We start from the raw sequence: 13061 nt of genomic DNA, 5'->3' as shown, positions 1-13061 counted from the left end.
CACACATTCACACTGTGAATGTTGACTTTATTGAGAGGTGAGTCTGCTTTTAATATGTAAGTAAAATAGACAAGAGAAATACGTACCTTGAAATAAAATGGCTCTTATACATCCTGTCCCTTTGCACCCTCCACTGTGGAAAGTATTGTTGACTGAAAGTATTCAACTGACTACTCCACTAAGAAAATCTTCTGATGTTTACTCCTTGAAAACAAGCATGACATGGGGCCAGGGAGATGGCTCAGTGGAATAAGCACTTCCCTGGCAAATGCAAGGGCCTGAGTTCAATCCCTGGTTCTGCCATAAAAAAAAAAAAAAAAAAAAAAGAAAGAAAAGAAAAGAAAGAAAACAACCACCTCAGTGCTGTTACCCTGAACAGCTCTGTTGCTCTTGAATTTCCATAGCTAATGAGGGCCCAGGAAAGAAGGCTGACTTTTTTTTTTTCTCAAGGTTTTATTTTTAATTTGAAAGGTATTGTTCATCCCAAACTACTGGCTGTTCTTATAAAACATCCCTTTCCTTCAGGCTGTTGAAAATGCAGGCCTCATTTGTATCCCCGTGGGACTTTAGCACAGCACCCAGGTGACCAATTAGTCCTGTGTAAGAGCCATCCAAACAGTACCTGGAAGAAACAGGGCTGGCTGGTGGCAGCTGGAGCCCAAGCCCCGTTTAGGGCTTGGGATGGCAGTCTGCAGCCTCTGAACCTAGCCCCTGCCTAATAGGGGCATATGAAAGTGAGAAAGTTCTTCTATCACCCAGAAAGTGCTTTCCGACCACCTGGCACCCTTGAACCAGAGCTACTTGCAGGCTGACTTTGGTTGGAACTTAGGTTTCTTGTTTCATAGTTGTTTTGGTCACTGGCTCTCTGGTTCCTTCCTTGTCTTCTGAGAGAGCCAGCTACTGCTGGTGATTTTAACTCCTGCAGATCTGCACCTTCATTTCTCTGTCCTGTCTTCACGTTGCAAGCCTGGGACTTGTTTACAGGCCACAATGCTGTAAGAATTTACAACAGACAGTTAGAAGAGAATGGCTGGAGTGGGGCCAAGGGTGTGGCTTTTCTTCCTAGCCAAGGTTGGAGATGTCTCTGGCTACTCTATCTCAGGATGAGAGGCTATGCTGGGGAGATCTGAGTGAGAGGCTAAACCCATTATGGCACCAGGATGCTACACTAAGTGAGAAGGATGGCCTGGGGCTTCTTCCAATTCTTGTTCTTTCTTGTCCCATAAAAATGACCTCTGTTTTACACATCATCAGCACTTTAGATTTACAGTTTTCTAGAATCTATCTGCATCTATTGCCTGATGAAGAATTCTCATCTGTATCTCAAAATCAAGATAAACATTTGCTAATCTCAAGAACTAGCTCCTCATCTTCTCCCTTCCTAGTCCCTTTATCTCCTAAACCTTGTTCTGCAATAGCAGACCAATGGAGTCTTAACGCTTAGGAGCTCTTAGTCGAAGTCTTAGATCTGTGTGATGCATCATGTCCTTCAGCCTCTGAGAACCAGTTTTCTCCATGTGAGCTTCAGGATCCTCAGGTTCGAAGCTAGAGCATAGCTCTTGATGGATCCCTAGCACCTGGAGTCACCCATGGGTGTGAGCTTAAATAGAAACCTTCTAAGGGAAAGCATTGTAGAAAGGTCCCAACCCCCATGAGCCCTTGGGCCCTACTGGGAGGAGCAGTTAACTACTTAAAATAAAATTCATTGTCTTATGTGACTGGCAAGCGGAAAGGCAAGACTTCGGAGGCAGCCAGCACAGGACCTCAAGAACTTGCCTTGTAGCCCTCACTGCTGACTCCTACCGTGGGTTTCTGGCAAGCTCCTAACTTCATGTTCAGCCACCAGGAAGCTCTGGGATGTGAGTGGTAAGTAGTATGGGTTGTAAATGTCATACTCTTCTTAGCATTCATTCATTAAACAAATCCTTTTGGAGTACTTTTTAAAAAAATATATATTTAGTACAGGGTCCTGTTTTCAGCCTCCCAAGCACTGGGATTACCGGTGTGTGCCACCATGCCCAGTGTCAATCACCATCTCAGTGTCCCCCGGGGGTGGGGTTGGCATGGCACGCTGGGGATCAAACCCTGGTCCCTGCGTCTGCCTAAGCAGGGGCTTTTATCCACTGAGCTATCTGGCCGGCCCCTAAGGGGAACTTCTTCTTATATGCTAGGCTGTCTACTGGACACAGAGGACACATGGTAAGCCAAACAGCCACAGTCTCTGGCCTCAGAAAGCCTACAGTCTAGTGGGAAGCATCCTCAAGAGGTAATCACTACATGGTCATCAACTCTCATTCTCGGAAGGAAAAATGTACGGTGCTTTGGGGAGGCATAATAGAAGGATTTAACTCAGATGAAGGATTAGGAGAGTCCTTGTTTAGGTTATGACCACAACTCACTGGGTGAAGAAAGATGTATTGGCGAGGAAAGGGAGGAGCATGGCTGAACACGAAGGGTGTGTGCGAGTGATGAGTAGCTGGAATCTGAGGTGAGTGAGGCTGGCAGGTGCAATTATGTAAGACCTTGTGGGCTATCATAAGACATTTGGGGGCTGGGGAGATAGTTCAGCCATTTAAGCACCTGCCTGGAAAGCACAAGGACCTGGGTTAAGTCTCTAGTATCACATGCCATGCCGGCCCAGAACCACACAAGGTGGCACATAACTATAATCCCAGCTCGAGAGAGGCTGAGACAGTAGGATCACTACAAGTCTAAGCTGTGTAGAGACCCTGTACCAAATAAATAGATAAATAAAAGATTTTTTAAAAAATGTATAAGACATTTGAGTTTTATCCTAAGAGAAATGAAAGCCAACTGCAGAGCCTTGACACATGACATGATCCAATTTATACTTTAAATAATTGTTCTGGCCACCAGGTGGAATGGGCAGGAAACAAGAACAGATATGCGAAGAATGGTTTCAATGTTAACTTCGTCAGGGGTGACCTTAACTTCATCGCCATTTCCACTAGGAAGAGTTGCAGGAGAGATAAAAAGGAAAGCATGTGTTTAAGGCATACTCTGGAGATAGCATTAATGAGGCCTGATGGATTGGAGTTGGGGGGAGATGAAAAGGAAGGATCCTGGTGACTCTCAGGATTCTACCCATTCAGGTGGGTGATGCTGCCTTGTACTGGGATAGTAGAGAGTGGAATGGGAGCAGGAATAGGAGGAAACCCAAGTGCGGAAATAAAAACGGCAGTTTGAAGTTTGGGAGTACTTCCCGTTGTTTAGAGAATGAATCTCAAATGAGAAGATAGCCCAGAGCAAAATGCGACCATTCTCTTCTGATGGCTTTATTTTCTGTGTGTAGCATAAAGCCTTGGCTGAGTGTGGATAGAACCATGCAGTGATTTCCTCAGCATCTTCCTAGTGCAGGCAAAAAAAAAAAGCCAGCAGGAGAGGGCAGGTCCTCACAGTGGCATGATAATGGCTCGCTTGGGTGCCAGGAAAGGGCAGGGCCACAGCCCCTTGCTGTTGCAAGCAGGCTGTTGGCAGTTCTAGTCCAGAGACTTCTCCTAGCATCAAGGAAGTGGATCCAGATTGTGCCAGTCCAGCAAAACACCCTACTCAGCACAGTGAAAACAGATGAAACTGCAGAAAGGAATAAATTACTGATTTTCTCATGGCTTTTGTGTGTTTCTATCCTTATGATCCGCATTAGCCAGTTAGACTTGTTTTCTATTGGTTTTCGGTGTTTAAGTTAAAGAAACTACTTCACCCAACTGCCAATGAAATAGGACTGGAAGATTCTTCAGAGGGCAAAGCTGCTCATCCATTACTCACTGGGTCACGGAGCTGGAGCACCTGAGTCACTTGCATCGCATGGTAGTTCTCACAGAGTCAGTCCAGCCTATTCAGCCACGACTTAGTCCTGAAGGCTGGACAGCCTGAGGACAGAGCTGGTTCAGCCCTCACCTTGGGAAATCAGCTCCATCATGGCCCTATGTTTGTACAAGCTCTCAGTTGCCTGATCTTCATATCATATTTTTCTCCACTTTTTTTTTTTTTTTTTTTTTTTGACAGTGTTGGGGATTGAACCTAAGGCCTAATGTGTGCCAGGTTTATTTTTTGCAACTAAGAAAGCAAGCCAGAGGGGCTGGGGAGATGGCTCAGTGGAATAAGCACTTCCTTGGCAAGCGCAAGGGTTTGAGTTCAATCCCTGGTTCCGCCAAAAAAATAAAAAAAATAAAAAAAAATAAAGCCAGAAACCTCAATGATTGATGGCTCCTATTTCAGGAGACCTATGTTATGATATAATGTGAAGAAATTTTTAAAAATCACATTATTACTGTCCTCATTTAATTTATCTTCAATTATTTTCCATTCTGCTGTCTATAATAATGTCATTGCCAATATATAGAGCCTTCATGTAGCAAATCACTTCTACCTATTGTGGCCGTATGTCTGTCTGTCTAGCCTTTTTTTCTTTCTTCCCTCCCTTTTCTCCCTTCCTCCTTCCTTCTCTCTTCCTCCCTTTTGTTTCTCTTTCCTTCCTTTCTTCCCTCTCTTCCTTCCTTCCCTCCATCCCTCCTTCCATCCTTTCCTCCCTCTTTTCCTTTCATATGGCCAAGCAGCACTGATACATGAGAGAAGCTCACTTCAGGATAAGGGATACAGGGCTTAACAGTCTGAAGGAGGACCATCCAATATTCCCATATTATTCCCAATTAGCTACAAGAGGAACTGAATGCCTGGAATGTGACTAGTCCAGATTGAAATGTACTATACATATAAAATATATAATTAGATTGTGAAGACAGTTTAAAAATAAAACAATATCTTCTAGATTAATTTTGTAAGTTGATGCCATGTTGAAATGATATTTTGGATACTGCCTACATTATTACAATGAGTTTCACCTGTCACTCCTTTGTAACAAATGTAAAGCACTCATGTGGCCAGCCTTTGTGACTCACACTCTTATTTGGGCAGGGCTGGTTGAAGGCAGAACCGTACTGTGTGTTTCTTCTGTTGATCTTGACTAACAGCTGAGGACCAGCCATGCTATCTTTCACTTCTCAGCCTGATACCTCCCAGCATTGAGTCAAAGAAACTGCGTAAGGCTCTGTGGGACACTCACTCAGCCCAATGGCCAGGAGGTTTTGTATATGGAGCACAGAGCCCTGTCAGGACACAGCGAGAAAACAGCACTAGAAAGGAGGCAGGGTCATTCTCACCCAAAGGGAGCCAAACAAAAAGATCTGAGGGGCTCAGAGTTTCTAATACCAGCCTCCAATTATAAGGAAGTACTGTACACAAAGTGCCTATAAATAAATTGTCACTACAAAACTGCCAGGAAGTGAGCCAGCCTGTTTCATTCAATTGTGTTTTGGGGTAATTTCCCGATAACTAGATTATCAGCTTGTGGGAGGACATTTTTGTTGGTGAGAGAACTTGTACGGAAATCACTGCAAAAATACTGAGAGCAAATAATCCTGCCATGGTAGGCTAGACAGGGACCCACAGCCCTTCACCTAAACACCAGGCACCAGGTCACACGATGAGGCTGCTCCTCTCTTACCCAATTGGGACCATGGCCAAGAAGGATATGAAGGAGGAGAGAGCAAAGCAGGTGCCGACAAACTTGTCCATGGTGAGCTGATAAATCTTGTTATACACAGTGGATGTCACCACTCCAGTCAGAGCCAAGGACAGCTGGAGTATGACGAACACCTTTCCTGTGAAGGGGACAGAGGTTAATAAGAAATGTCCTATTGTCTCTCTCTCCTTGTTTTTCTCTAGGAAGTCTCTGGAGAGCCCTGGAGTGGGAGGAACCTCTCACTCTTCCAAGGACTCTTTTCCAGTTTCGTAGCTGCATCATCCCGAAGTTTGTGGATAAGTATCTTTCTGTGACTTTTCAGTGACTGACTTTCTGAGCTGTTTTCACTCTCTTATGTGTCCTGGCTGGAAACCACTGTTTCTAATGTATTTAACGATGCTTCTGGAACTTTCTCGTGGGTCTTCTGCAAATCTGTGCCTCAAATCCAACAGCTCTGAAACAGCCTCGGGTGGAAGATCTTAGATTCCTTTCACTTACCATAAGAGGAGTCCTTGATGAGCTTGGACATGGCTGAGCGGATGGTCGTGATGGGGATGAGCGCAAACAGCATGACTACTCGTGCTGTAAAACATCACCAATAACACTCTTCACCGCAGCCTATGCTTGAAAAGATATCAGAACGAAGCAAAAGCCTGGCTCCCTTCCAGTCCTTTCCCCTACATTCCCTACATGTTTGACTTGGAAGAAGTAGCCTCTCTGCTGGCAGACCAGTGCCCTCCTCATTGAGACCCTCTCTGTGGTCAGACAAAGCTGTTCACATTGGGTACAACTCTGCAAGGTGGCAGGGCACCATTGACAAAGACACTGACAGCAAAGGTGGTCTGGTTTGTACTGGCAGAGTGGAGTGGTTCCTGGGGAAGGAGAGCTGACACCACCAAAGCACCACCACCAAAGTGCCACAAGGTTCTGCTCCTAGCCTCTGAAGGAGAGAAGTACCTGTCCTCACCATACGTGAACATCTGGGGGAGATGATCCCAGGTGCTTTGGTAGAACACTTCCGAAAGTGTGTCCCGCATGGCAGTTGCCACGCGTCCCTATTAATTAGCCATGCATTGAGTTTGGGAGGGAGTTGTGGGGAGAGAGAAGAAGGTGGGAGGGAGACTGGTGGAAAGGAAAGGGGAGAGACATACTCTGTCCTTAGACTCCGTCCTTAGCAGTAGCCTTCCTAACTGGAGCTGGCCAGGGGTTATATTGCACTTGGTTAGGTGTTTTTCTGAAGTGCTTAACAGCCTTCTGGTAACATTTTAGTTGTTCTTTCCAATATGTTAGCTGTTCGGCATGCATGACTATTTAAATTAATTAAAATGAAATAAACTTCTTAATTGCCCTACCCCATGTCAAACACTTAATACCACATGTGGCAAGTGGCTACTGTATGGGACAGACTGGATTACTGTAAGGCCATTTCTGCTACTGTAGAAAGTTCTGTTGGGACCTTTTTGGCTGGATTACTTAATGTTTTATCCCTTTATAATTGGAAGCTGGATGTAGTAGTGCATGCCCATAATCTCAGCATTCAGGAGGCGGAGACAGGAGGATTGCTATGAGTTCAAGGCCAGCCTGAGATGCACAGTGAGGCTATCTTAAAAAAAAAATGCGAAGAAGCTGGCATATGCCTGTAATCCAATCAACTTGGTGAAGGCAGAAGGATTGAACGTTTGCAGCCAGCCTTTATTTTTTGTCTCAAAAAAAAAAAAGAGGGCTGAGGGTATACATCAGTGCTCCTGGGTTAAGTCTCCAGTACTGAAAAAACATGGGAAGAAGAAGCTCAACTTTGTTTTTTTTCTTTTTCTTTTTTTTCCAGCAGGCTCAGCCCACCCAGGGGGCAGGGCTGGTGCAGCATGTGGTGCCAGGGATTGAACCTTGGTCCCTGTGTGCTTGCCTATCTTGCCAACCCAAGAAACTCAACTTTGTCCATCCCCAAGCCTCCCTGCAGACTCCAGGCACCATTGACTACACCTCTTGGCCCCCTAGAACCACGGGCTCCATGCTGGTAACATTTCAATCAGCAGAACAGATTCAACGCAAGTGCACTTGACCTGATTCCCTGTGCTTCCTCGCTGGCAAGTTCAACCCCTGGTAAAGAGCTAGGAAACCAAGACCACAGTATTCCTGGTGTCAGCCCTGTGGGCAGAGGGCCAGCAATGTACTGCCTCCCCAAGAACGCCAGACTCACCAATGTAGAACATGTATGTCTCTTTCACAAAGGCCAGGAGAAGGGATCCTGACCCAAAGGAGACCATGCCAATCATGATCATGGTAGTGTCCTGGAAGTAGCGGGAGAAGACCAGGACACCCAGGAAGCTGGTGATGAAGATGGTGTACCCGGAAGCCATACCATAGCCCACCTGCACTTGGTTCCAACTCAGAGGCTCCCTCAACACAAAAAGACCCATCACATCCACTGTGCCGACCACTGCCAGGTCATACATGATGGCACCCACAAAGAGCAGGGCAATGATACTTTTGGGGGGCTCTGGTTTTCCTGGAGATGGAGGGTGCCCTACTACACTCTGCTTATCCAGCTGGTCAGGATCCAGTGTGCGATAGGTGCCCACTGTGCCAGACACAGTATCCAGGCTGGGGAGCGTCTTGCTGGGCTTGGCCACAGGCTTGGGGACCTGCAGCACCAAGACGCTGTAGAAGAAGGCTAAAAAAGCAAAGGACACGCTGCAGGCAGTCAGCACCAGGCCCTGCGCGGAGTGTCCAACCATCTTCTTGAAGAGATGTCCCGAGGCCATGCTGCCGCAGAACCCTGCCAAGCCCAGGATCAGGTCGAGAAGGATGAGGCGCAAGGAGCGGCGGCCCTCAGAGGAGCCCAGGGATCCCAGAGCCATGACCCCCGACCAGTAGGCTGAGAAGCCGCCGCCCAGTCCGTTTAGCGCCGCAGCTCCGTACAGTACCTCCACAGGCCAGTCCAGCAGCACCTTGAGGAGCAGCCCGAGGCGGGACAGCAGGAAGCCCAGCAGAGACGCGGTGATGGAGATCTTGCGGTGGTAGCGGTCACTGAGCCAGCCCAGCCCATAGGCAGACAGCAAGGGCGTCAGACCCACCACGAGGTTGTAGATGATGTAGAAATTGGAGATGGCTTTCTGCTGTTGGTCCTCTTGAGCCCCGCGGGGAGACGGGGTGGTGCTGTGGTTGGAGGAGTTCCCGGCCCCGAAGGACTTCTTCACCACCAGGAGCAGCCCTGCGTCATAGAGGGAGGCGGCCATCTGAGTCGAGGCCACCACCGGCTCGATCCAGGTCCTCATCTGGAGGCGAGACAGGGGACCCCTCCACGGGCAGGTGACCTCGTGGCCCATGTGTCCTGTCTGATAGAGGACAGGTGGCTTGCTGGCGGAAGTGACACGGAGATGATCTCTCAAATTCAGCTGCGATGGAAAGCGTTCCGGGCCGGTTTGGAGAAACCGCGCGTCGGGATGAGCTCCGGGGACAGAGCGTGCGAGCTGCGGCCAAGCCAGCCGTCAAGACCGCCAGGTCTTCGCCACTCCTTTCCAAGCTACAAAAGGCTGCGCTCCGCCCCCGCTCCCGCCCGCGAGGCGGAACTGGGCTGGCGACCGCCCAGGGAAGCCTTACGCGGGCAGGTTCCAGGGGCCCCCGCCCGCTGGCCGCCCGTCACGCGGCTCCTGTGAGCACCGCCGCCTGACGGGAGCCGAATTCCCCGCAGCCGGGCGTGCCGAGCCCTCCTGCGGTGGCTAGGGCCTTCCCCAAGGCGCAGGGGTGAGGCCCGGCTGACAGGGACCCCTGGGAGGATTTCCAAATTCTAAGGTCCGGTCCGGGGAAGGCAGGTTTGGGCGCAGGTGGATTGCCTAGGGTTCCGCTGGGGCTGTGCTGTGAAGTCCTGTGTGTTGAGTTTAAGAGCAACAGGTACCCACTGCTGTAGAGAGCTAGTCTTGTAGGCTCGGGAGGACTTCTTCCAAGAGAAAGGACTCTTGAGATGGTCTACACTGATCCGTGGTGGTGGTGGCCCCAAGCCGTCACAGACCCTCAACCTATGGGGCTCCTGCCTCAGCTCCCAGCCCAGTCCCTCCAGATGATGAAACCGACTTCTTTGGCAGAGGTTTGAGCACAATGAAGAGGGCAGGGTCACCTCCCCTGGAGTTAAAGCAAGGGCCCCATTCTCTGGGTGTGGGCTGAGGTCTGCTTCTGAGGCAGCCTTGCTTCCTCTTTTGGATACACACTTCCGCAAAGAGAATCTGGTGGTGCGGAGGTCAAAATACACAGAGAATCAAATTTGTTGGGACCATCCCAGGGATGGGGAGTCAAAAAACACCCAGCCTGTGTCAGGCTGTCCCTCCAGCTTCAAGCCTGACACAGCTATGACAACTGGGTGTGCAGGAACTCAGACTCAAAAACCACAATCTCCCTGCAGTCTTCCTCAAGTCTGCAGGGAGAGTTAAGCTAATTGGATAATGTCCTTATGTAGGGAGTAGGAGTTGCATGCCCCATGAGTGCTGTGTAGAAATGGGGCCCCTAGGCAGCAGTTTTTAGGTGTGCTAGGGTCTCCTCTCCACCCCTCTATGACACTGCCCAGCCCTCACCTCCAGACCAAGAACTCTGCCTTCTACTAAGAAGAAGATGCACCTAGTTCCCCGCTTTGGGGTGAACCTGTGGCTCTGGCTCAGCAGCATCTTTCCTCTTCCCCCCCCCCCCCCCCCCGTCTCCTTGCACTGGTTTCACCCCTTCTCCCACTCTATTCCTAAGCTGTTTTTCTGGAGTTTGCAGCAAACACCCCACGCAGCCAGCTCCTTGAGCAACAGAGGTCCCAGAGATGGGAGGATTATGGGGGAAGGTGGATTCCACAATCCAGTATGGTCACAAGATCAACTTGAAGTTCATTCGCAGCAGTGGCCCCAAGCCAGCGTGGACTCTCCACCAGCGGGGCTTCTGCCTCAAGTCCTGCCCTAGATGGGCCATAAGGATCATTTTGGCCGCTTGATCAAGGAATCTATGTGGGGGCTTCAGACATCACAGGATAATCTTGCTTCTTTCTGGGAAGGTATATGGTATCTCTGTTCTTCCCATTTTGTAAAATTTTCAGGGCATCTGAGAGAGACACATGAGACCTAGAACAGATCCAGGGGATTCTAGATCATCTGGGTGCCAGCCAGCCCTGGGGCCCTTCCACACTTGAGACCTGAATCCTGCAGCCTAAAATGAACTAATCTCGGACAGTTGTCTCTCCCAGTTTCACCTACTCTGGGTTAGATTATTCTTGTTGTGTTCCTAATCCCTCTCTATCTTTAATTGCAGGCCCTGATCAAGCTAGGCCTTGGCCATCTTCTATGGCCCAGACTAGCAGCAAGTTGAGTGAAGTCCTGCTGTGGATCTAATCTCTAGCTCAAGGTAACTGCATTACTTTTAGAAGGTGGAGTCAAGTTAGAAGGCAGATCTTCAGGCTGGGTTTCAGCAGTGGAGGGTATTCCCACAGAAGGGGGAAGCTCTGTGCATAAGGAACTTGCCTCACATCCTAGTGAGGGAAGGGGCAGCGAGGGAACAGAACAGAGAAAAGGAAGAGGAACAGACTTGTGGGAAGGAAGTACAACTACCAGACAGGAGCTCCCAGCCGCAGGATGACTGGCAGAGATGTTAAAATAATAGAACTGTTTAGTGGAGACTTTTACTTAGTGTTGGTCTGAATTTAAAAAAAATTTTTTTGTATTAGTTTATGTTTGTAATATATCATGGTTGCATTCAGTTTGAGTTCTTTAAACTTGTACATATCTCATCTCATCTCGATCTTTTTATGTCCCATCCTCCCTCCCAGCCCTCTCCCTCCTTCCACAGTTCTTTCCACCTCTACAAAGACTACTTGCCTGCTTTTTCAACATGTCTCTGAGTTTTCTCTTTAGATTATTTACATATATTTTTTCAAAACTGATTTTTTTTAATTTTAAAGAGTAAAAATTATAATTAAAACAGAAAAAATTACAAGTGATAAAAATTTCACTTAATAAAGTAATATGAATTTCACAGTACTAGTAATACAGTGTTGTCTTCCAATCAGCTATGCATATTCCCAGATATATGCATGTAAAATTGAAAGAAGAAAAGAGAAAGAAATGTATAAGAGATTAAGAAGAGAAAAAGTACTAATTGAAAAAAGGAGATGAAATAAATTAAAGCATTAAGTTTCTTTCCATAGACCAGCAGAAATTCACAGTACAGTTGCTCAAATTATCCTGCTTACATACATAAATTAATCTCTTTCCCTCAATTCTTTTCCTTTTTTTCTCCTCAACTCAGTAACTCTTTCCTTTTGAATAAGTTCATTCCCTTTTCCCAGTATCTATCATATCCTTCAGATTCTATTTTTCTCTTTCAGGTTCCTTTTTTTTTTTTTTTTAACTTTTTGTCCTTTTTATTTTTTATTTTTTTCCCATAATTTTATTGAGAAACAAATAGCAATGAGACAATTTCAAACCAAATTAGTAGGACAGTTTCAATAATCAACCCATTGCATACATTTTTCCTAGGGGTTAATTGCTGTACAAGATGCAGACATGATATCCTATCCACAAACACTATTAGAACAAATCCCTCTATTAAGAGAGTGTAGCTATATATCTATCCTAACCACTTTGAATACACAGATACAAAATGGACATTCATCTGTATCCCCTTTTTTTGTTTAGTTCCGTTATAGATTATTTATATTTTAGGTCTCCTATTAAAGAAACCATGACATATTTAACATTCTACAACTGACATTTCATTTAGTATTATGGTCTCAAGATCCATTCATTTTCCTAGAAATGACTCAGATCTATCCTTCTTTATTGCTGAGTTTTATATATATGTATGCCACAATGTCAGTGAACAGACACGTCTCAGAAGAAAAATGGCTAATAAATATGTAAAAAATGCTTAGCATCATTGATCATCAAAGAAATGCAGATCAAACCAACACTGAGGTTCTGCCTTACCCCCCGCCCCCCAATGATAAATGCTGTTGAGGTTGTGGGGAGAAGAGACCCATTCTCCATTCTCCATAGGAAGGCAAACTAGCACAACTTGGTGGAGACTTCCACGGCTCTCTCTCAGGTGCATGGGGATTCTTCCATAATCGCCCTTCTCCTCAGTTCTATAGAAAAGCCTGCTCATGAATGCTTGGTGTCAGTGAGATTCTTTGCTTTTTATTTTGGGGGAGACTGGGGAAAGAGCTGACTTATATCTGGACTGATGTCATACAGAGCACAGACAGAAGCAAGAAGAGACCATGAGCACACAATGTCCCAAGAGTTGGCTGAAGTCTGGGACAGGCTTTGATCTGTCCCAGAGGCTGTGAAACAAGGTGCCATCTCATCTAGATCATGAGGGGCAGAGACACTCATAGTGGACGTGTAGGTGACACCAATGAGGAAAGCGTTGTTCTCTTTTATTTTTTTCATGCCAACAGTATGTATTTATTATTCATGAGCAGTCAAGACTTACAAGGGCTGTTATCAGTATAACCATGTATGAAATATCACTTAGCAACATGGAGTGAAAAGGA

The 13061-nt window shown here is 46.8% G+C and overlaps 1 protein-coding gene across 1 annotated transcript; it reads right to left on the bottom strand.

The window, feature by feature from the left end:
* Positions 1 to 395: 395 nt before the first annotated feature.
* Positions 396 to 9065, bottom strand: Slc46a2 (solute carrier family 46 member 2). Its single transcript, XM_004647270.2, has 4 exons — positions 7740 to 9065; positions 6041 to 6124; positions 5525 to 5681; positions 396 to 993 (listed from the first exon to the last, which is right to left on the bottom strand). The coding sequence occupies exons 1-4, from the start codon at positions 8866 to 8868 to the stop codon at positions 936 to 938; spliced, it is 1428 nt and encodes a 475-aa protein (XP_004647327.1). The 5' UTR covers positions 8869 to 9065; the 3' UTR covers positions 396 to 935.
* Positions 9066 to 13061: the final 3996 nt, after the last annotated feature.

This window comes from Octodon degus, unplaced genomic scaffold (assembly GCF_000260255.1).
Source record: "Octodon degus isolate 3935 unplaced genomic scaffold, OctDeg1.0 scaffold00297, whole genome shotgun sequence".
Lineage (NCBI taxonomy): Eukaryota > Metazoa > Chordata > Mammalia > Rodentia > Octodontidae > Octodon > Octodon degus.
The sequence above is the reverse complement of the archived record's forward strand: the minus strand, read 5'-3'. Positions and strand labels throughout refer to the sequence as shown.

What these genes read in the sequence shown, in the direction of transcription:
- Slc46a2 (XM_004647270.2), bottom strand. Translation starts at nt 8,868, where the DNA reads ATGGGCCACGAGGTCACCTGCCCGTGGAGGGGTCCCCTGTCTCGCCTC. An exon ending in CATCAAGGACTCCTCTTATG is followed by an intron (nt 5,682 to 6,040) that starts GTAAGTGAAAGG and finishes TCCCCTTCACAG; the next exon opens with GAAAGGTGTTCGTCATACTC. An exon ending in TTGGCCATGGTCCCAATTGG is followed by an intron (nt 994 to 5,524) that starts GTAAGAGAGGAG and finishes AAATTCTTACAG; the next exon opens with CATTGTGGCCTGTAAACAAG.